The sequence below is a fragment of the Asparagus officinalis genome, chromosome 4 (assembly GCF_001876935.1).
Source record: "Asparagus officinalis chromosome 4, Aspof.V1, whole genome shotgun sequence".
Lineage (NCBI taxonomy): Eukaryota > Viridiplantae > Streptophyta > Magnoliopsida > Asparagales > Asparagaceae > Asparagus > Asparagus officinalis.
The window spans coordinates 138,852,365-138,875,426 of record NC_033797.1 but is presented as its reverse complement, the minus strand read 5'-3'; the positions used below and the strand labels follow the sequence as shown (position 1 = coordinate 138,875,426).

The 23,062-nt window shown below is 36.3% G+C and overlaps 4 protein-coding genes across 4 annotated transcripts in view; 3 read left to right on the top strand and 1 right to left on the bottom strand.

The window, feature by feature from the left end:
• The window catches only part of LOC109839534 (probable sphingolipid transporter spinster homolog 2), a 17,902-nt gene extending 10,897 nt beyond the window's left edge, over positions 1 to 7,005 (top strand). The window contains exons 11-16 of the mRNA XM_020408011.1: positions 1,330 to 1,406; positions 3,023 to 3,136; positions 3,704 to 3,823; positions 4,599 to 4,727; positions 6,313 to 6,391; positions 6,571 to 7,005. Of these exons, the coding sequence (XP_020263600.1) occupies positions 1,330 to 1,406; positions 3,023 to 3,136; positions 3,704 to 3,823; positions 4,599 to 4,727; positions 6,313 to 6,391; positions 6,571 to 6,695 (644 nt within the window). The 3' untranslated portion in view covers positions 6,696 to 7,005. The remainder of the gene's footprint in view (positions 1 to 1,329; positions 1,407 to 3,022; positions 3,137 to 3,703; positions 3,824 to 4,598; positions 4,728 to 6,312; positions 6,392 to 6,570) is intronic.
• LOC109839533 (glycine-rich cell wall structural protein-like) lies at positions 7,487 to 13,903 on the top strand. Its single transcript, XM_020408010.1, has 9 exons — positions 7,487 to 7,646; positions 7,757 to 7,879; positions 10,192 to 10,272; positions 10,464 to 10,552; positions 10,690 to 10,764; positions 11,785 to 11,846; positions 11,919 to 11,978; positions 12,061 to 12,276; positions 13,534 to 13,903. Exons 2-9 carry the CDS (start codon positions 7,757 to 7,759, stop codon positions 13,647 to 13,649), a joined length of 822 nt encoding a protein of 273 aa, XP_020263599.1. The 5' UTR covers positions 7,487 to 7,646; the 3' UTR covers positions 13,650 to 13,903.
• Positions 14,494 to 17,763, bottom strand: LOC109839532 (FAD-dependent urate hydroxylase-like). Its single transcript, XM_020408008.1, has 6 exons — positions 17,624 to 17,763; positions 17,365 to 17,511; positions 16,618 to 16,686; positions 16,028 to 16,193; positions 15,475 to 15,703; positions 14,494 to 15,204 (listed from the first exon to the last, which is right to left on the bottom strand). The coding sequence occupies exons 1-6, from the start codon at positions 17,695 to 17,697 to the stop codon at positions 14,702 to 14,704; spliced, it is 1,188 nt and encodes a 395-aa protein (XP_020263597.1). The 5' UTR covers positions 17,698 to 17,763; the 3' UTR covers positions 14,494 to 14,701.
• LOC109839531 overlaps positions 21,406 to 23,062 on the top strand; it is a 3,344-nt gene continuing 1,687 nt past the window's right edge. The window contains exons 1-4 of the mRNA XM_020408007.1: positions 21,406 to 21,589; positions 21,700 to 21,825; positions 22,080 to 22,325; positions 22,403 to 22,567. Of these exons, the coding sequence (XP_020263596.1) occupies positions 21,458 to 21,589; positions 21,700 to 21,825; positions 22,080 to 22,325; positions 22,403 to 22,567 (669 nt within the window). The 5' untranslated portion in view covers positions 21,406 to 21,457. The remainder of the gene's footprint in view (positions 21,590 to 21,699; positions 21,826 to 22,079; positions 22,326 to 22,402; positions 22,568 to 23,062) is intronic.

The following is a 23,062-nucleotide window of genomic DNA, read 5'->3' as shown; positions in this document are numbered from 1 at the left end:
TGTGATGGTGGCATGGGGGTGTGGTGGTGTGGCTTTATCCTATAGTGATGGTGCTTTGGTGATGATTAAGGTGGGAATGGTGATACAGGGGTGACTAATGGGACATGTGAATCATGCAATAACAAAATAAATACTTTTCAAGCCATGCAATAATAAAATAAATATTTGTAAAATTTATGACAGGTCAGAATAGTAGATAGCCATCTTACACATATTGCCATGAACCATAGGAGTAAGATGTCCATGGGGAGTAAAAAGTTCTTGGAAATATTTATCCCGCAGGGGTTCAAAATAGAAATAAGATACACCACTATAAATATCTAAAACTCAAACTGCAATCCTATTCCCCGTAAATCTGACTCCTGATTTCGTTTCCTCTTCAACACTCTATGCGGTTTACGAGCCTCTGTTGATGACCTTATGATGACAGTCGACAGTCTCTATCTCACAACGACATCATGGTGACTTTGTGGAAATTATGTATTCAACTCTTTTATTTCTTTCCTCTTTTTTTACTCTCCAATCTTTCTATTTTTGATTTTTTTCCCACTAACATATTGGGTAAGGTTATGCTACTATCTTTCTCGATATTGCGTCTAAACTCTAATTTTGTCTTAAATTATAATTGTTTCTTCAGTTATTTTGTGAGTAACATGTCTCCTTTTATTTTCAACTGGGAAGCAACATTGGAAAATAAAAAATGTTGTCATGAGGTGGACTTTAGTTGAATCGTTGACTATGGAGATATGGCTAGAGATGACTATTTAGAAATTTGATTTTAATTTATTAGTAGCAGGAAACTTGTTCGTATGATTTTCTCATGTCATTGTCCTTGCACACTACCTTTAATGATAGCTACTCTTCATGTTTCATGTCTGTGTCAATTCCATGTTCCTTTATCCATGTCCAGATCTCAGATTTTGATTATTTATTCAATAAGGCTAAGGATTCTAAAGAAGGAACATTCTGTTTTTCATAAATAATTAAAGTTCATTGCAGTTTCCACTTTTTGGGTATCTTTTAGCAACATAAGGGTAAATTGTATGCGCAATTCTTACATCGTTGTTAATTATTCAGTAAGGGTCAAAGACAATGACCTTTAGTTTCCAATATTCATCTTGAATTGAAAAAAGATGTGGATATTTACACAATCAGACTGTCGTTTCCTGGATGAAAGAGTTAGCCAACACACACACACGTAGATTCTTCTATGTACGCATGCTTTTACCTGCTAATCAAAGGGACTGCATACACTTCTTTTAGTTTTTTTTCCTTCTAGATATTCTTTTTTCTTGACATTTCTTTTTTTATTTTTTATTTTTTGGTCAGGATACGTAGCATACAACTTTGTAATAGGAGCTTATTCATACTGGGGTCCCAAGGCTGGCTATTCAATTTACCATATGGTAACCTCTTATATGACCATGACTGTTTTATTGCTGATTGTGATAGTCTAAAGATAATTGCTTAAAAGGGTAAATTGTACATAACCCTCTCATCTATACCTTCAGTTGCAGTAAACACCCCTCAGCTCATCTATATGCATTTAGCTCAATCCATGAAGAAGAGGAGTGCTACTTGCAACTCATCTTTCTAAAAATTGCAATCATGCGGTATTATGTGCTAGTAAATGATTTGAGGGATATTAAGCGCAATTGTAAGGTATAGATAAGGGGGGTATGTGCAATTTTTGCTACTTAAGATAATAATTTTAGTATCTAGAACAGTTTAAAATTTCCATTTTCAAAAGTATTTTAATGAGTCATGTTTTTAGTCTAGCAAAAGCCAAGCATCAGATGTTGGTATTTAAGAGAATAAAGTAATAGTTTGCATCTATAAAATGAATATTTTAATATCTACACTGAGAGGTCATGAAATTGGAGAACTAAATAGGTTGTTTTGAATAGGAATCGATGTTTTTGATTGTACTCATTGTTGAATGCACACTGCAGATTTATTTCATTTGGGTTTTAGATTGTGTAGAATGTTATCAGTGGTGTGGAATCATGGTCCACCATATTCATCAGTGATATAAGGCGGACCTATTCAAGTGTAGATGAGCATCCCATGTTTTAAGAGTTCTAACGGTCTTTCTTTATGCTGTTCATGATGTTGATGATCCTTAATGATTGGATAATGGGAAAGGGGAAACTGTTTTGCATGGTTTGTCATGTACTGCAAGTCTGTATGTCAATACTATTATTTATACTTCTTTGTTTCACGATTAATCTTGGTGAGGTTTTTTCTACTGTTATATAGTAGGAGATGATCCTTCCGAGGATTTTAATTTGGAATTGGACTTGAATTATTGGGTTACATAGGTAGTACTTCTGGTTTCCACTTTTAATGCATATGCAAGTTGTAGCTTATGATCTGGGGACTTCCTAGTAATATAGTTTTGTCTTTTAGACACGACACACATATCCACACAGGTTGATGCTTTGTTTTAGGGTTTACTTTTAACAAAAAATGAAAAAGAAAACACGAGAGGTAAAAGAAATGCATATAAAAGCAAAGAAAAGGAGAACGGCAAGAGTAAAGAGAAACATAGATTGTCAACCCTTCATTAACTTACTACCTTCCGAACAGTATAAGATGTTGGCAATTGTTTCCTTGATGAGTTATATCAAAAACCTATTACCACGTGTAGAAATGGCATCGTTACTCTTGTGACATGACCTAAATGGGCATGTGTGAAACTAGTGCTAATTTATTGCATCAGGATATAGACCTTGATTTTTTTTTCTTCTTGCTCCTTATATTCCTTCCTTTGAATAACATGCATAAAATATAAAATATGGATAATGCATTTTTGAGAGTATTCCTTAGTTTTGTTTGAATAATAACATAATTATATTAAACAAAATTTCTTCATGTTTTATGTATGTGTTTCTTTCTTTAATTTCTTGGATCATCACTGCTTTCCAGCTCATTTATTCTACGTATTGAAATATTTTTTTTGTAATATCATCTTCATAATACCAGAGCTGCACCTTATTCCCTTTTCCACTTTTCGTATCAGAATAATGCAGATTTGTTGTTTGGTGGGATAACAATAGTATGTGGTATAGTTGGAACTTTAGGTGGTGGCTATGTCCTGGACAAAATGCAGTCAACAATCTCAAATGCTTTCAAGGTATGTATGGCAAGCAAGTAGTAATTTGCAGTTGTCTCACATTGTTTTCACTGCTGTCATGTTGACTCTTTTACTATATTTTGATTATCTGACAGAATTAACTGGTCTGCATGTCAAGCTCAAAATTAAAAAAAAAATCTGGTTATATGGAAGCTATATTTTTGTGCAATTTCAGATGAATGATTTTGCCAGTTAGCATGCTTTGTAAGAATCAAGACCCTGCATTGCAACCTAGTGTTTTTTATTCTAACAAACTTAATTCATGAGAATGAAAGGGATTTATTCCATTTTTCTATTTTTTTCTCTTTGAAAACGTAAAACTGCTGATTGGAGTTTAAAATTTTATATTTCATCATTCCATCGCTGTTGGAGAGGATTACATCATGCAGTGCAAAGATCATAACTACTTTTCATTCTCTCGTCTACGCTGTTAGCTGTTAAGATACCCTTGTGGTTTGAATACAGATATGAGCTAACTTTGAAAAAGAATTTGAGGGCATTCATAGCTCTAATCAGATATCTATTCCTACAACTTTGAGGCTCATGTTATGTTATACTCTTTTGCAGCTTCTTTCTGGAGCAACATTTTTGGGTGCAGTTTTCTGCTTTAGTGCATTTTGCTTCAAGAGCCTTTATGGTTTTATAGTATTTTTCTCAGTTGGAGAAATTTTGGTATTTGCAACGCAGGTACTATTAGCTCTATAATTTTACATAATAGGTCGGAGCTTATTGCTTAACAGTAATATTTATGATCATGTGAAGATAACTGTTGCTTCGAATAATCCTCAGACTGGCATATATAAAATGTTTTTCCTAATAAAGTTCCTTACTCCTGTTCAAGCTAGCTGATTACATCTCTATAAATACTTTTTTCTACGGCAACTGTGCTCATGATAGTTTTGTAGATGTTTGCTGTTTTGCGAACAGGTACAGTGAAGTTAACTTTACAATTTAGATTCACCATGCTTCATTTGTGCATGAAAGTTGTTGTATCTTCGTGTGCTCAATAATGAGCCTCTTTATGTGCATGCATTCAAAGCTAATGGTTTTCAAGTTTAAAGCTGTAAAGGAGTGTTTATTTTAAACAGTATGTTTATAGAACATCACAAACAAAGAGAAATTGAAACTTGGAGGGAGTTACTTACAGGATTTGTATATGCAGGACACTGGAAACATAGTTTCTTCAAAGTTTTTGTCAAAAGAAAGTTTAACTTTCTACTTTTGAAGTTCCTCATGAGTCATAGGTTGTTAGAAATATACAAAGATGAACTTAATTGTCTCTTCAATGTTAATTTTGCACATTTTTATCCATAAATATGACTTAATATTCTATGAAATGCCATATTTTAACATTTATGTCTGTAAGTATGTTGGAAGTAAAGAAGGGTCTACATAGTTGTGATTTCTTCTTAAAACTATTTATTGTAAGTTTCTTATCCGAAGAATTTCTTTGATTTTCTAGGGGCCTGTAAACTACATATGTCTACACTGTGTCAAGCCTAGTCTGAGGCCACTATCACTGGCTATGGCCACTGTCTCTATCCACATATTTGGTGATGTACCTTCGTCGCCACTGGTTGGAGTCCTGCAGGTTTGTCCATGCAACTTTAGTGGTTATGATGTTATTGTTTAGTTAACTCAAGTTTTTGCCAGACTGATATGATATAACATTCATATCTGTGGTTATGTGTATACATATTATCATGAACTAGGACGATAGATTTGACTCGACTACTCTTATTTAAACTGCATAAACTATTGATTAATGAAATTAATTTCACATACTGACCCCAAGTTTTACTTGAACATTAATGGAGAAACTTTTTTGTTAATGGACATTGATGGAGAAACTAGAACAACCATATTACATAATGTTCTAAACCACAGTATATTCAGCCTTGTATATGTATCCGAGAATTTACAATATGCTGCTCATATAAGTGTGGCTAAAAGATATGTTAAGAAGTAGTACTACCTTTGATACCAAGGAAGAGAGTGTGGACAGTGCAAGAGGACAAAGTAGAAGGAAAGGGGAGTCAGTTCCCTAATTCTGATTTAGCTATTTGCTAATCTTGTTGTCTTGGGTCATGGTTACAATACACCCAGTGTGCAACTTAGTTACACGGTTACACCCACATGTAAAAATACATATTTGACCATCAATATCCATGATCCACACCGTTCATTGTGATCTATGCATTCAAGACTTCATGGAGATTAAAAATCACGTAGATTAAATATTTGTAGTTTATACATCTAATGACGTAAACGGTGTTTGTAAATCTTAGATGTCGCTTTTTTTGAATTGCGTGATGTACAAGGCAGAAAATTCCAAACCACATGATTTTGGATCCACTCAAATATGATGATGTGTAAATAACAATGAACGGCTTGGATTTACAATATAGATAGATGGTCAAACATGTATTATTACATGTGGATGTAACTAAGTTAGTTTCACCCGGGGTGTATTGTAACCCTACCGTTTTTTCTTTCTTTCTAATTTTCATCATTTATACAGTAATCTTTTTTCCGTAAGCTGACTCTGTTCAAAAAGTTTTTTTTTTTTTTTGACTTGTTCTACCAGAACTGACTTTAATTGGCGAAGGGAAACTCAGTGTATTTGGATTCTTTTTTATACAAATAGATATCTTGATCATAAAATGTTAGTCTTCTCTCTATCTACCGACTACCATTTTTTGTTGTTCTGACCTTCGAAAGAGAAAAGAAGACATGTCCACGGATGATGCTAAATGATTAAGATCATCATGATTTATCGTGACCAAAATGTCTGTAGATAAAAAATGCGTGGTTTGGGAAATTTTTACCCGTGGATCAAGTATCACATTCTATTATTAGAAACTCGTTATTGTTCAACTGCCAGACACAAGAGGGAGATAGTATCTTAGCTGCATGATTTTTTTTTGGGGTATGTAGTCTGGATGCTTGCATCATGATAAAGGGTTGTCCTATCAGGATCATCCATTTGGAAGGTCTTGCTGGACTTGGAAGTGGAGAATTCTTACCTTCTACTACCCTTTTTTTTTGTTAATCTGTGGCTCAACCAAAATTAACATTTGCTTTTATCAATTTTCCATCTTAGTTATGTAATTTGTTTCCTCTTTTTTTTAACCGCCTTTGCTTAATCATGACTCTTTATCCTGATGATGTTGCAGGATTATGTGAACAACTGGCGCGAGAGTGCTCTTATACTGACATCTATTCTTTTCATTGCCGCTGGAGTTTGGTTTTTAGGTATGTCAAAAATTGCCCTCAAGGGCATACTCTTTACTGTGCGATTTGAACAGTACTATTTTAGCTAAGGTAGTAGTTGTTCGCCTACAAATATTTAGGTACTCGTTATTTTGCGTCACCATTGCTTTCATCTTATGTTATAAAACTAAGCATGAGCTTTTCATCTCGTGCTTGTGTAGGTATATTTCTTCACAGTGTGGACCGGTCTAATGAAGACAGCGAGCATGCTATTCCAACCGCAGAGAGGTCGAACCTCAGGCCTTTGCTTGATGGTAATGCCGATACAGCAGAAGAAGCTGTTTAAGGATCTGACACGAAATATCTGACGGCGCTTTGAAGATTAATTCGAAGCACACGGTGCGATCTTGATGCCCCTTTTAACAGAGGGGCTCACAGGATAATTAGGATGCCGGTACTCACTTATGTTTTAGAAATCACGAGGAGGTAGTCACTTTGTTTGAATTGTTGTGTCCATGTGTACATATGTGTACAGGTTTTAAATTATTTGATTCGGAGTTTACAAATGTATACGTATAAAATCCCACAACGGTTAACTTTTAAGAGACCGAAAAGGATCCTTTGGAATGAATCAGTATTTTCTTTTGAATTTTTTTCTCCCATGTTTATTCATCTTCTTGCAACTTTTGAATTTATACCGTCCTTTGGGATTAATCATCTTTTTATTGGACTCAAATAGACTGTAGTAAGTTTTTTTCTTTTTTTTAAATTTGAAGGTATTTTAGAATATATTGTAGCTTTTTCATTAATTGCTTCCGCAGTGGAGATGTTTATTAACGCACGCCATTATTCACCATCATTTTCTAATCACTTGTATTTTATAATAGCTTTGAAAACTGACTCGAAACCTGACCAGAACTTTGAAAAGGAGAAAAAAAAAGAGGAAAAAAAACTTAAAGCGCAAATTAAAATTTTATTTTCTGCTATTTGATATTTACCCAGAGCTCGAGGATTAATCATGTTCGTGTAGAAATCAATACTTTATATATTTTAATTTCAATGGCCGTTAACTGGTCTATACGGGTCGGGTCAGTTTCACCCGATAATTAACATCACGCGGGGTGGGGGGGGTATTTCAGTAATTTTCGTCTAACCCTAGCCGAGGCGAGGAAGACCAATTCCCTCCGTGCGCGAGTCGATATAAAAGCGGAGGCAGTTGGCGAAACCGAGAGCTTTCTTGGGGCGAAAACGAAGAATCCAAACCCAAAGAAGAGGCACATCCGAAGCTCACAAATCAGTAAGCGCTCGTTTTATTTCAACCCCCCCCAAAAAAAAAAAAAAAAATTTAGGGTTTCGTTTTCGTTTTCGTTCTCTGAGTCTTTCTTTTGTGGGGGGTCGATTTTGAAGATGGATCGGTATCAGAGGGTTGAGAAGCCGAGGGAGGACACGAAGATCAATGAGAACGAGATCCGGATCACCACCCAAGGGCGGATGCGTAATTACATCACTTATGCTACGACTCTCCTTCAGGTGCGATGCAATCGGATTTTTTTGTCGTTGTTATTTTGCGAAGTGGTTGCTTGTTTAGGATGATGCTATAAAGTTTAATGTTTGAAAATTTTTGAGGAGGGGGAAAAAGGTAGGGTGTCGCAAAAATTAAATTTTTTTTGGGGGGGAAGGAGGAAAAATCCTTAGTTGGAGTGCGGATATCGCTGGATATGTAGTTTTGCTAAAAAAAATTCTTAGAGATGGAAATTTTGCTAAAAATATATAGAAGATAAGTGATAGCGAGCTAATTTGGTGAAAAGCCTTTTATCTTATGCCAACAGCTTTGGTGCTCCAATTGAGTACCGAAGCAGTTGGTGTAGTTTGTTTCCTTGAAAATCTCTCTCACATCCTAAATTTGAGGGATAAGGTAGTTGAGAGGAGTTCCACACCCAAAAGAGTAATTTCACTTAGATAAAAATGTTATTTTAGGAAGTATAAATAAGAAGAGAAATATAATTTGTGATTAGTTACAACTATACAACTAATAAACGCGTCTCTATTTTTTCCGTCCTTTTCTAGCATTCTTCCTTCTTAGTTTCTTATTGCTTGTGAACTATAAACTCTTCCAAAACTTATTCATGTATTGCATTATTTTCTGTCTTTTATTTCTCTTATTCGTGATTAATTTTGCAAAAAAAAAAAAATCTAATTTTCCTCATACACCATGTTAAATATAAGTGATTAATTCTCTTTTATTTCTTCTACATCTTTTTTTATTTTCTATCTTTTTATCTTTTTATTTCTTTTATTAAACAACTTGGTTAATGTTATAGAAAGAAAAAAAATCTCTTCACACACACATATATATATTCACTCCCTTGAGAGCAAACGCGAAAAAGAACTTCAATTTTTAGGTATATGCTAAATTTTTAGGAAAGTAGGTGAATTTCAATTTTTTAGGTATATGCTAAATTTTTAGGTTCTAGAAGAATTTTATGTCAGCGTCAAAGAAATACTAAAATTGCGAGAAGTAACAAAAAACAAAAGAAACGATATTGGAGGATAATTAGGAAACAAAGAAACGGTATTGGACGAGGATAATTAGGAAAGTATGTAAGTAGGTCGGACAAAAATAACCTTCCATATTTTTAGACAGTTTTAATTATTTTATCAAATTAAAAATGGTAAAAAACGTTAATTTGGGAGCACCGAAGCAATGCTCTTATCTTATGTCATTTCGTGAAAAGCCTTTTATTGGCCGATATATCGACCATATCAAGGATATTTAAATAGTGATAGCGAGCTAATCATCGTTAGATTTCATTCTTAAAACTGAGTTCATTAATTCTTAGAATTTTAAAGTCTCATATGTCCCTATTCTCTTCCCAATCAAGTAAAAGATAAGTCCTGTTAATAACTAAACTAGACTTCTAAAGAACCTAAAATTCCAAATGGGTAGCTTGCTCTTACAAATGAGACTACAAAAAAAAATTCTGGATTCTATGTCGATTTTAAATTTTAATGAATAAGTTGGATTTATAAATAAGACTACAGGAAATCATAGGTAAAAATCAAAATACTAAATTTTTTAAAATAGAACAACTTAACTCCTAATCACCCTACAATTTCTTCTATACTAATAAGATTAGAGTTTCATCAAATAGTATGAGGCTTTCAATGTCTTGCTCCAACTCTCACTTTCATATAAAAGTTTGTTTTGCATCATCCCCTCTTCCAGAGAGCAAAGCAACGAATGGTTGGAGAAAGTGTATCCCCTTTTGCCGCACTTTTGAGAATAAAAATAAGATATTGTAGACTTGCCAATCCAAAAGAGAGTATGTCTGGAAAAGTGGAAGAGTTGTATTGATCAGCATTTCAATGGTTCGACATGCTATAAACATTTAAGAATAGTTTTGAGTTGTTCTGTTATGGTGAGTCTCGTTAGTCATGAGTGTCTACTGGTTTTAGTATGGATTGAATGGATTACCTTTTTCCGGATACATACGAAACCATCCTTGTGGAGCTAGTTCCATGGATCTTTCATATTATCTAAACTAAGCTTTCATTTGGTAGTCAACATAAACATATGTAACTAAGCTCACATAAATTGTGCATATTGCAAATTGAATCAATTTTTTATATTCGTGCTACCTGGTTGATCATGTGCACAACAGTATTCTTCCATGAGCAGTTATGTACTTCTCTTAGGTTTCTTGCTCTTTTGTGAACTTATCTGTTGACTAGATACTTTTCTGTAGACTTCAGAATCTTATTGAAAACGATCGAGATGTAGGTAATTTCCTGTAGTCAACTGAATTGTTTCTTGCAATGACACATTTTGATTTTTCTTAAAGGAAAAAGGCTCAAATGAGATTGTCTTTAAAGCTATGGGAAGAGCTATCAACAAAACTGTCATGATCGTGGAGCTAATAAAGGTACTAACTTTTGATATATTAGCTTACGCTTCATTTCTTTACAAATAACCTATCTTATCCGCATTTTCCTTCATTATAATCAAGACATGCCCACTCATCCTTAGACTAGAAGTTAGCTCCATGGAGACTAGAAACTAGCTCTATGGATGATTTTTTATCTTATAATCATTTCTCATAATATGTCAATGCAGAGAAGGATTGTTGATCTTCATCAAATTACTGCAATTGGTTCTACAGACATAACTGATACATGGGAGCCTTTAGAGGAGGGACTACTTCCGTAAGATCACTTAGAAATGGAAGCCTGCGTTGCCAACAGATTTATTGGCAACATAAGACTGCAAAATATATACCAAAATTGCTTTTTCATTTTATTTTCATCTTGCTTTCATTCTGATTATGATCTCTCTTCTATAGGCTTGAAACTACTAGGCATGTGTCGATGATCACAATTACCCTGTCAAAGACAGAGACTGATAAAGCCTCAGTTGGGTGAGTAATGAAACATATTCTTTTTTGCTCCCAATGGCTTTAGAAAGTCTGCTTGATTATTATCCTTTCATTATACAATGAAGTTGGTAATGTTAGGCACTCAAAGTGTATGTCCCTTATTCATATCACAAGCTTCTGCATCTTTCTCGATCAAATTTAAGGGACTGTTTGGCAATGAAGTGCAAGCTGGCCCAACTTTGTATATCCCCTTAACCAGGCCAGGATTAGCCAACGCTTTGTTTAAGGGTTTCAAAATGAAACTAAAAAAACTGGGCCAACGCTTGGTTTAAGGGTTTCAAAATGAAACTAAAAAAACTGGGCCAGCGTTGGCCCAGTTTTTTCCCAAATGGAAAATAGCCCAAAACTGGACCAGGACTAGACCTGGCCCAGTTTCATGGGTTTGCCAAACGGGCCCTAAGTTATTGTAGCTGCTCTACCATGCCACTGTCATCAATCATTAGCTTTTGGTGCAGTGGTCACCAAGTCTCTGTTGTCTAACATGTGGAGCTATATTTTTTTCCCCTTTCATCTCTTGCCTGTTCATACAATTTCTATTTTATAGATCTAGAAGCTTGTATTAGCTTTCTTGATGTTGATAAATAAATTTATCAAGTTGTACCTTTGTTTATGAGAATTTGTGGAAATTTCTTCTGAAAATTAAAGGAAGAAATTGTATTGGTTTGATCTTGTCTGTTATTAAAAGTTTTTGCTAAAGGTTTTACCAGATGCTTTCCATTTCAATCATTTTGTGGAGAGAACCCATCAAGTCTTGTTTAGGATCTCTAGTTTAATTATCTGCTTACTGTTACAACATTAGCCAAGAAGCATTGTCACATATCCACACAATTTCTGTAGCTGCCCTTGGTATTTCGGCATACATCATCTTTATTTTTTATACCTAACTTGGAGAGTAAAGGGTCCTGGTTGTAAGTTCAACTTTGGTCTGGAAGCTCTTTCACTGTGTTCTAGATTTTGACCATTCAATGATTTAATTTCTCCTTTGTCATTTTCACTTCACAGGTATCAACCTCCTTTACCCAGGGACCAAGTGAAACCATTGGTTGAATTTGATTATGAAGGAGGTACATTTTCTGTTTTTATATTTTTAAAATTCTATTTTCTTAATTTTTGATTACTCCTACCTCTAAATGTAGAGGGTACCCCTAGTGGGCGAGGAAGAGGTCGTGGTGGTCGCAGAAGAGGAAGGGGTAGAGGTACTTCTCCAACTCAGCTTCATGTGAATTGAATCCATTTATTCTGTGGCATTGTAGTGACGATGTAACTTCTTATCTCTAGGAAATGGTAACATGGTAATGGATTATGGTGATGGAGAATGGGACAATGGGGGTCGTGGGTATGGTGGTAGAGGTGGTAGGGCCCGTGGTAGAGGTCGTGGTTTCCGTGGTCGCGGACGAGGAGGCTATGGGGGATGGAGTGAGCATCCACAAGAGAATGGTGGCTACAATGGCGGTTATGATGAATTTGAAGCTCCCAATCCTGGTCAAGGGAGAGGTATGATGTCAAAAACAATATTTCTCTTGATGAATCAAATATGGAACCTTTATGCATGATGGTTTTAGATTACTCCGACATGTAATCCATGTCTGCTGTTTTCAATTGTTTCTGTCTGATTTAGATTTTTTAACCCCATATGGTGACACCATGGGACCATATTGGCTAGGAACTAAATAAAATCAGTGAAAATAATTACTACAAGATACATTGAAAGTGGCAAGACAATATTGCATAAGTAAATCAATTGAAATCTGTTTGATAAATTTACCAGTAAATTGCTTCGGATTATTGAACAAGGAAATGTGAAACATAAAATGGAGAAAGGAGAACAAATGGATAGGAGGATTGGCTGCTGTTGGATTTAGTTTAGTATATGCATATTTGGTGACACTAATTTGTATTTTTAATGATCTTTAGATACTATTGGGTATTAGCGAATAGCACAAGAAATTGGATAGCAAAGTTAGCTAGAGCCTTCGTATTTGTTAAAATGATAAAATTATAAGACCGTTTGTTTAGTCAAGGTTTGTTGGATATACTTTAAATATATGTATGCAGAATTCATGCATCACTTCTACATGGTTTTGGAGTATCTTGGACAGTCCATAAAAATTTCAGATTATCGGATGTTAGATATACTTCCAAGGGGTAAACAGTATGTGCCGGATTGTTTAAATTCGTTTGCACCATTGTATGTTAGAGCGGTGGATGCTGAATTCCCTAGATTGCAAATGAGATGATAAAAGCTGGGATAAATTTTGTAAACAATCCTCGTAGTATTAGGGAGTTCTAGCAGAAAACGATCCTAAAATAATTTTTTATTATAAAAGCTTACCCAAACTTCGAAATCAGAAGACATCCCCCAACTGCATTTAACCACACATTTTAGAGACTAAAATACTTCTTCACGGTGTTAAGAGGGTGAGGAAAGAATCGACAAACTAAATGTGGGGAAAATTGTCCAAGAAAGTTCACTAACAGCTGCTAGACATGATAGTTGGGTAAAAAGTGGTTTAGAATAGCATGGTAATTTTTCCTAACAAAAATATTCTAGAATAGTTACTTCGAAAATCCTAATGGTTCATGGTTGTTTGTGACATTTACCCTTAAAACTATACAATACCAGGGTGTATAATAGCCATGAACTCATGAAGTATGATGGTTCTTAAGTTGCCTTGGGCTGAAATTTCTATTCAATACTATTAGTGAGTTCCAATTTTTATTTATAGTATGAATCTGTATTGCTGGTTGCAGGGCGCGGGCGTGGGCGTGGTCGAGGTCGTGGTAGGGGTCAAAACCGAGGAAGAGGTCGTGACTATAGATCGAACGGACCAAATGAACCGATCCATGCAGGTAATGAAGGGGCATAAATGAATTACCCATGAAGAATGCAAGACTCTGCCTCATTGTGTGTCGGATGCCTCCTTTGTGCTTGGTCTTTATTGTTACGGAGTATCTTCTCTGTAATATTAGCTCCTCTTTAACACTTTGCACCCCTATTACCTTGTAGTGGGCTTCTATCAATTTTTAGATCTAGGTAATTTCGTAATTAGATCAAACTAATTGTAGCATCCATCCAACTTAGAGAACATTGCATTCTTTTATTTATTTATTTTCAAAAGGCTGCCTGTGACTGTTTTATTCCTGTTATTTCGTTTTAATTATACCCCTAAGTTCATCAAATCAACTGAAAGCGGGAGTAAAAACCAACTTTGGGCAAACTATAAGCTGGAGTAAATATGGTTTAGCATGGGGTTTTTAGTGGGAAGTACCAAGTTTAGGAGTATTATTGACCAATTTTTATGATGCGCAAGTCAAATGGAATTTTTAGGCGAATTTTCCAACGTTTAATGACAATATTCCAATATTTAGCAAAGAGAAGATAGTAAAGTGTTACTTTTAAAGACAACAGGATAGTTACTTAAAAGGGGCTACATAAGTGCAAAGACCTGTAGACTAGAAGAAATTTAAGTGCCATTTAGTCTATAAAATCTTTTGCGATGTTCTGCTAATAAATCCCATTTCTTACTTCTATTGATGATACGAAGCAAAATTGGTAACATTTTCTGCGCTGTGATTTCTGAATCATTGTTGGGTTTGTGCTTGGAGTCTCTTTTCGCATAGGTTTTAGTCTTCTAGCAGGAAGTTTGTTTCTCTTCCCTTGTGAATTCACTGCTTCGTATTGGTCTCTGCGACTTTAAGAGGGGAAAAAGCTGAAGGAAACTTATTTCTTAGATAAAATTAGATTTGCAGTCTTTTCACTCTGAAAGCTTACACTCAGTTATTATATACTGAACACTGAGGAAACAACAAACATAGAAAAATAACCTTCAGGGATAATTATTTGCTAGCGCATGAACTCTTGCTGTTCCTGATGACATCTCATATCCAGTATCTTCATATACTATTATCATATCAACCTTCAAATCTTGCCACAGTCAAAGTCTGCCTTCTTCAGATACTGGCCATCCAAAAACCCTGCCAAGCATTTATCCCTCAAAAAGTTCATCACCCAACCGCTGCTCTCCTGTACAAACCCCAGCACATAGGATCTAACAATGAGATCAAAGCTCCTCCACCTCCTCTCCTTTGCATACTTCATCAGCCCCCCCTCAATCCTCTCTCCGTTCAAAATAACCTCGCCCAGGCACCGAGCGAGCGTGACCCCATCCTCGAGGGCAGAGCAGCCTCCTTGACCGAGGTCAGGAGTCATCGGATGCAGTGCGTCTCCGGTGACGCAAACATGTCCGTCGGTGATGTTTCCCGTTAGCAGTTCGAACGGGTTTCTGAACCTTAACGGAGATGAGACGACTGTGCCCATTTCGCCGTTTGAGACTATTTGCGCCATTTGTTCGGGTGCTTTTGATGTTTTTAGTTTGTTTAGGATGAAGTTTTTCATCTTTGCCGCGTCTTCTACTTCCTCATCTGCAAGTGCAAATATCAATTTTATGTCGGTGCAAATAGAATGCAAAGTATTGAAATATCAATACAAATCAACAGCATATTTATGCGAAAAATATAAAACTACTTCCATCACCAACTTCATTATATTTGTCGGAACACCGAGGGGTCTATCCGCACAAATAGAACTATAAAGGATTTGTCAAAAATTGTGTGATAATACAAGGTCTATCCGCAATTGGATCTTTGTTTTTTATGTGTTTTTTGTGTGCAAATGTGTGCAAATGTACGTACCTCGCGGAGATGGAGTCCAGGTGAAAAACCAGTAGATGCTCTCGTCGTCGCAGGGTAAATACCCACATCGAAACCCTTCGCCGAAGTACTGATGGAAACGGGGCCTGAAGCCATGACCGTCAGGGAACACGGTGAATCCCCTCGAAGCGTTGCGCCCGGTAAAGGATGGTTTGTTGAGGCCTAGAAATTTTGCCACCAAGGAGTTCACTCCATCGCACCCAACTAGCACCTTCATCCACAATTAGAAATTTGGAAGAACAGAGGAAAGATTTAGATTTAGTTTCGATAATGTCAGTCGGCATCATAGGCACTTTGAACTTTGTTTTCGTGTTGGTTGTAGTTGCTGCGTCGTCCAAACTACCCCTCAAATCATCAATTTCGGAAGGCAAAAGAATACCCTCCAAGTCAACAAATCATGTACGAGCATTTACCACCCGCAAATATTCATTTTAGAGGTATAGATGAGCAATTTTGATGACTTGAAAAGGATAATCTTGAATTCTAAGATTTGTGCTTAAAAACCCCTATAACATTAATATGTTAATTATATTACCTTAGCTCTCAGAATAGAGCCATCAACCAAGTGCAAGATCTTCAAGTTGCCATCCTCTTCAATGGACACAACCTTGGATGAGAATCTAATCGTCCCTTGAGGTAACTCTCTCGCTAGTGCCTCCAGCAGCAAATTTCTCCTCACACAGCGAACTTCATGCTCTCCACTGTATCAGAAGTTAATATAATTATTAATCATCTTCATTTATTTATTTATTTATTTATTTCGTTTGACAAGGGAACTTCCTCACGATTATTCGGACTGTGGGCATCAAACCCCCGGGCGTCTCTAAAGGGCACCCTCCAACACACGACCTTGGTTATTCTAGGAAATTAAATTACCGTGGGTGTTCCCGGGGAAAGTCGAACATAGGGTCTTGGAGTACTGCTAATATGCAGCTTACCAAACTCAGCTAGACCCTCTTGGGTTACTAATCATTTTTTTAGTCCTTGAATGCTGGCATTTAGTTTAATTAACGGTAAATTACACTAAACCCCCAAGGACTTTCAGCATTTTGCAGCAAACCTCCAATAACTTCTAAAACCGCACTAAACCTTGAATAACTATTGGAATTTTGAGTAAGTACTCACATTTTCCCTCGAGTTGTGAGGATTTGCTGTGAGGTTATAGCTCCAGAAGATGCTGAAGTAGCAATTTCCCTGCAAATTGAACTGAGGTTAACTTGCATGTTTTAAAGAATTCACAGAGAATCTTTTAAGGTCTCAAAAATGACAATTTATTTGTTTGTTTGTCTTTTCCTCTTCTATTTTTTTACGAAATTAACTTGGATGCAAAAGTTTTGATCTTTGGAGAAGAACAATGGCTATTCTCCTATATAAACATATGAATCGTAGCGTTGAAAGTTGATTGTTATTTGACTAGAAATTGAAAAGTAGAATGCATAAACAACTCCTGGACTATTGAGGGTCAAACATTTATTATGCCTATGCTCTTTTCATTAGCACTTTGGTTTCCTAATCCCAAATGAATTAAGTTATCTTCAGCCACCCGATAACAACATATTGCAGAGAACGGGAATGTATCCAGCGGACCTGGTCCATAAACATTCAACGCGCATCAAATTGGATGTCAATTCTTGGATCTATACATGAGTCTCGATGTCCATTGATCCAAGCATTGTCATCCTTTGGTGCGCATTGAATGTCATGAACGGATGACCATTTGATATATACTTTCTCTGTAGAGAACAACTGATATCCCACCGTGACCGCAAAATTGATAATTCTATTTGGACATTAAAGAGTGTAAGCAACCCTTAATTAGAAACCGCAGGAGGATTTTCTACAGTTCATCAAAGAAACAAGAATGATGCGTACCTCTCGAGCCGGAGGCTCTGTCGCCTGAGGGAGTCTCCGACTCCAAGCGCGTCCAGTGCTCTCCAAGCATTCGTCCACGTCGTTAACGCGAACCCGCTCGCCCTCAGCGACTCCGATGACTCCAACACCAAGCTCTTGATCCCCTTCCTACAAAATTAAACCCACAAATAAATACATCAAAAACTAGCTAGGATACATAGCTCTCTTGTATACGTAACTAATTGCTTTCAAAAAAAAAAAAAAAATGAGGATGTTGTACCGGTGGAGCCCGAGCGCGGTCGCAACGCCGGATAATCCTGCTCCGACGATCACCACTTCCTCAACGGCCTCCATTGGATGCTCGTTTGAATTGGAGAAGGTTTTGTGATGCTGTGTTTAATTTGAAGTGTGCTGCTTTTGAATTGAATGTAGGTATTGAGTGGGGATATGTATGGATGTATATATACGAAGATGGGTGGATATAAGTGACGTCATTAGTGATGAAAGGGAAGGGGCTGCTGATGTTTATTTTTATTTTTATTTTTATATTTATTTTTTTGAGGAATCGGGGTTGCTGATGTTGGTGCCTTTGTTGTTTGTTGTTTGGGGGGATGAGATGGATTTGGATTCTGTCTCTGCCGTCCGTGATTTGATCCGTGAAAGTATTGACTGGTCTCCGTTTAATTACTATTTTATTGATCTAAAGTTGGACATTTTTTTTCATGAGTACCATTAAGGACCCGTTTGGATCGGGTATTTTGAAGGGGAAATGAGGGGGAAAGCTGCAAATTTGTCAGCTTTTTGACAGTTTTCCCTTAAAACCGCCTCTTATAGAGGCGATTTTGGGAGAAAGCTGCCAAAAAGCTGACAAATTGGCAGCTTTCCCCCTCCTTTCCCCTTCAAAATACCCGATCCAAACAGCCCCTAACACGGTGAGCGGAGATCACTGCATACTTTCTAGTTTTCTATCTACAAATACTAGTGTGCACCCGTGCAAATCACGGTCTCCTATTTTTTTGTAAGCGCTGCATTTTGAACTTGTTTCTCTTTTTAAAATTTTAATACATTTGATTTAATTATTGTATGCTTAAAATTAAAAATTATATCCACTCCTCTATACTTAAAGAAGGATCCAAATGCTAATACTGTAAGGAAAAAAAATTTGATATCATGTAACTGTATTTTTATTGTTTATACTACAGTAATTTACTCTACCATGAACAGTGATTCTTGGGTTCACCTTTAAATATAGAAGAAAAGATTTAAATTGACTTCCTAATTTTCTATCTACAAGTATTTAAATGATCTTGGTTTATTCTACCCCTACGGTGATTAAATGTAGTAGTTTCTTTTTGTTTTTTGATAGTACATACAGTTATAAAAGGAGTGAGAAGAACACAACACGTGCTCATTATCAAATTTGAAACTAGCACAATTAGTATATAAAATCAGCGCAGGCAATTAAAAGAGGATTCAGAACTTTTCCATTGTCAAAATAGAAGTGAAGAGACTACTACTCTATCACTATCATTGATCATCTATTTTATAGTTGAATATCTTTTTTATTGAGTACAAATTAAGAATTAGTACAATTTATGGGGGTACAGCGATCGAGCATTAAATCAAAAGGAATCATAAACATTCACTTGATGATTAATCGTTATTTTCAGTAGTAGTGTTTTCTTCCCTATTCTTTTTAAATAATGGAGTCACGTAGAGGAGTCAAATTCATTAAAAGATTAGTACAAACTAACTACCGAATGATAATTTTTAGATTAAAATTTGATAATAAACACGTGTTATGTTTGAGGGTTGAAGAACATTGACTGCTGCAGCGTCGCCGTCCTCATGGCTTTGATTGCAAAACTCCAAATAGTGTCATCATGAGATGCCTCTGCCATCCAAGTTACTTATAAGTTAGCTTATTTGATATTTTACTAAACGAATAGATATTAAGAAGTTAGCTTAAAATTTAGTTTATCTAAAAAAATAAGCTTCCCCCAAACACCCTCTTATTTTTAATTTTAGGTTAAATATCACATAGTACTATCAATTCTAGCATCTCATTTAGCAAGTATGTGCGGGGAAAAAATGATGAAAATAATTCTTTAATCTCAAAAAAGTACTTATTTTTTCCTTTTATTAAAAGAGTATTTTCTTCGAAACTAAGGAATAATTTTTCGTCTTTTTTTTCTTGTGCTTACTAATGGAACGTTAAAGTTGATGGTGTTAAATTAAGGATTAAAAGATAAATTTTTAGGTAAAATTGAGTAAATAAAATAGGTCGTGAGGTTATGTCCAATTCCTCAAAAGTTTATGGAAGTTTAGTGTAATAAAAAAAAAAGTTGATGGAGGTTACTGCAATTCCCTAAAAGTACATGAGGGTATTTTGTATTTCTACAGGATAATAATATACTAAATATGTGTGTTCCTCTATATTCTGTTACATTGTTGATGGTCAGTTATGTTGATTAGTATTTTCAAAGTACAATCAAACTATCTTAACATCAGTTAGGAAATTTTTAGAAATTAGTTCTTAAAATTTTTAATATTTTTGAAATCGGTCTCTCTTGAAATTGCTATTGGATCCTCCACGTTTGTTGTTTTGCTTCTACTATTGATTGGGGATATTAATTTAAAGCAGCTTATAAGAACTTGAGAGTGAATATCACTTTTCTATCTATGAGGACCAATTCTGAAACAACATGTAAGAAATGAGCAATCTAATGACAATTTTAATAATTTAAAGGAACAAATCTCAAAATATTTAAAAGGGCGAATATCCGGAAAATCCATACATATAAGGTATATATATCAGACAAAAAGGAAAACAAAAACTTAGAAAGCCTTAGAAAGTTAGCTAAGTTTTAGGGGGACTAAAGAAATAACGGTTTTTCTATAGAGTGCCCTTGGGCACTCTATAAGAGAGGAGAGAGATAGAGAGAAATGAATGAAGAGAGGATCCCAATGCAAATCAGGGGGCCCCCCTCCTCATTCATTTCTCTCTATCTCTCTCCTCTCTTATAGAGTGCCCAATGGCACTCTATAGAAAAACCGAAGAAATAAAGCTAGCTTTTAAGGAGATTAGAGATATTAAGTGTACTTAAGGAGGTAACAATTAATTCCTCAAAGAAAAACTTAGGAGACAGGTGATGGAAGATATAGAGCGACCAAAAAATTATGGAAGATAATTAATAGAGTATGAAGACAATCAGGAGACAGGTGAAGCAATAAATCTAAGGGGGGAAATAGAAAAAAAAAGAGAGGAAACTTGAGATACCTTTCATCATTTGAAAATATTGAGCTGGACTTTGTATATTTTAAATAAAAAATATCTAAGTCCGAGAGAAAAGAGAAAAAAAACAAATGTATTGATTGTATTGATTCATATTAGAATAGCGATAACTAGACTACTCTTTTGAAACTATTCATACGCTGTTACGTCCAAAGAAGATTATGAGGTCATTGGTGACCCATCAATTTTATTTGCAATACAAGTGGAGCGACCCATATTTTTTGTGTGTAGTAGTATCTATTCCTTTATACAAATAGGAGGATCAGAGATTCACTGTTCATGCTACAGTAAATGCTAAAACAGCATTTACTGTAGCATGATTACTGTAGTTAATAATTAATTAAAAATGTTATTGTAGCACACGGGTATACTGTAACATTTAAAAGGTACTGTAGCAGAGCGGGATACTGTAGCACTTCCAAAAAATTCAAATCATGCATATTAAAAAACGGGATTACTGTAGCAAAAAAAAAAATACTGTGCTTTGCACGGACCGCAAACTAGTAGAAGTACCATGAAAGGAAGTTTGGTAAATGGGACCCACTTCTAACTCCCGTTGAAGGCAGGAATTCAAAAAATTTGCGTGAGCTCCTCGCCTCTTCGATCCAGTCTCGATCTACGATTTTTTTAAATAAATTGAAAACCAAATAAAAAAAAGGACAAAAAAAAAAATCCCTCCGTAATTCTCCGCACCATCAAGGGCATTTTCGTCATTAGCCAACCACTTAAGGGGACGCCTCTTTTAAAAATCTCCCCCCTCTACAAGCTCCAACAAAACTAGCCGTTGCCCCTCTCCCTCTCTCTCTCTCTCTCTCATCGATGGAATCGTCATCATCAGTAGCAATGGCGAGCCCATCCTCAGACGAGCGATTATGGGGCAACCTCCACGATCGCGTCGGCACGATCCTCGAGCGACAGCAGCACCGCAGGCCCAGGCGCTGCTCTTCTTCAGTAAGCAAAAAAAAATCAGAACTTCGAAATTTCTTGTCTTCTCATCTTTGGAAAAAGAAAAAGAAAAAAAAAAACCCAATTTTGATTCTGGGTTTTGCTCGGATTTCCAGTTGGATGGGGCTGAATGGGAGGGCGGGAAGCGGTTTAGAGAAGATTCTGTGCTTTTGATTAGAGGGCTGGATTCTGCCGCGGCTTCTCTCTCGCAGCTCACCGATTCTCTGAATGCAGCTCAGAAGGTTAACATCTTTTTTAACCATTAATCCTCGTTCATTTATTTATTTTTATTATCCCAGAAGATTTCAAATTGGGAAATGGGTTTTCTTAATAATACCCAACTCAAAAGGTACTCTCTCTTCTTACAATCTATGGAAATTTTGGTCCTTTTTTAAGCGAACATTTGGTCCACAGAGCATCATTCTCACTTCCATCGGACTGGATTCAAATTGGGAAATGTTTTTTTTTTCCTTTTTCTTTTCCTTTTCGAAACCAGGGACTCCATGATCTAGCCAAACCATCACTGACGAGCCTACAACGTCGAGAGAACAGCGAAGCAGAAGAAGAGGACGCCCAGCCGAACGCGAAGAGGCGTTGCGGTCCTGGTAGGATTCTGAGCGACGGCGGAGATGAAGCGGCCGCGGGTAATTCGCAAGATGAAGCGCCGCCCGATCGCTCCGAGGAGGCTGATCATGCCCCTGTCGGTATTGGAAAGAGCGGAAACCTCAAGAAGGCAAAGAATGTGAGATGTCTAGCCTTTTTATAGAGGACGAACGTTTTCGGTTAAATCAAATCCTGATGTTTATGTGTGCACTGCAGCTGGCAATTTCGATGGCGAGCAGGGCGTCTCTTCTCGCGAGAGAACTGAAGACGATGAAGTCGGAGCTTTTGTTCACGCGAGAGAGATGTGCGCTGCTTGAGGAGGAGAACAGGAGGCTTCGGGAGGGAGCGGAGGAAGGCGATCGGCCAGAAGAAGATGACCTGGTGATCCTCAATTGAGCTTTTGATTTTGTTATCCGCTCTAATGCTTACACATATTTTCATTAGGAGCTTTGCTACATGAACCCAAAATATAGGACCAATAGGGGGACAAGTGAAGTGTCCCCTCCTATTGGATAATGAGTTGGTCATCACTAATGATGGCCAACTCATTATCCAATAGGAGGGGGACACCTCACTTGTCCCCCCTATTGGTCCCATATTCATCGCCCATATTTTGGGTCCCTGTAGCAAAACTCTCATTAAAACATTTATTTAGTATCCGCACCGCTGACACATTATTATTTTTTTTAACTCAATCACAGCAATATTTCATTCCAAGAGAGGATAATGTTTGTTGCCACTGGGTTGAGTTGTAGATTTATATAACCTTTCCATGTTACCTGAAAGAATATTTCTGAAGTTGGATCAATTGCCTCTCTCCCCATTTACAAAAAGAAAATCTAGTTTTTGTAACATAAATGGTAGTAGTATTTATGC

What these genes read in the sequence shown, in the direction of transcription:
- LOC109839533 (XM_020408010.1), top strand. Translation starts at nt 7,757, where the DNA reads ATGGATCGGTATCAGAGGGTTGAGAAGCCGAGGGAGGACACGAAGATC. An exon ending in TGATCGTGGAGCTAATAAAG is followed by an intron (nt 10,273 to 10,463) that starts GTACTAACTTTT and finishes ATGTCAATGCAG; the next exon opens with AGAAGGATTGTTGATCTTCA. An exon ending in TGAATTTGATTATGAAGGAG is followed by an intron (nt 11,847 to 11,918) that starts GTACATTTTCTG and finishes CTCTAAATGTAG; the next exon opens with AGGGTACCCCTAGTGGGCGA.
- LOC109839532 (XM_020408008.1), bottom strand. Translation starts at nt 17,697, where the DNA reads ATGGAGGCCGTTGAGGAAGTGGTGATCGTCGGAGCAGGATTATCCGGC. An exon ending in CTCACAACTCGAGGGAAAAT is followed by an intron (nt 16,194 to 16,617) that starts GTGAGTACTTAC and finishes CTTCTGATACAG; the next exon opens with TGGAGAGCATGAAGTTCGCT. An exon ending in GCTCTATTCTGAGAGCTAAG is followed by an intron (nt 15,704 to 16,027) that starts GTAATATAATTA and finishes TTGTGGATGAAG; the next exon opens with GTGCTAGTTGGGTGCGATGG.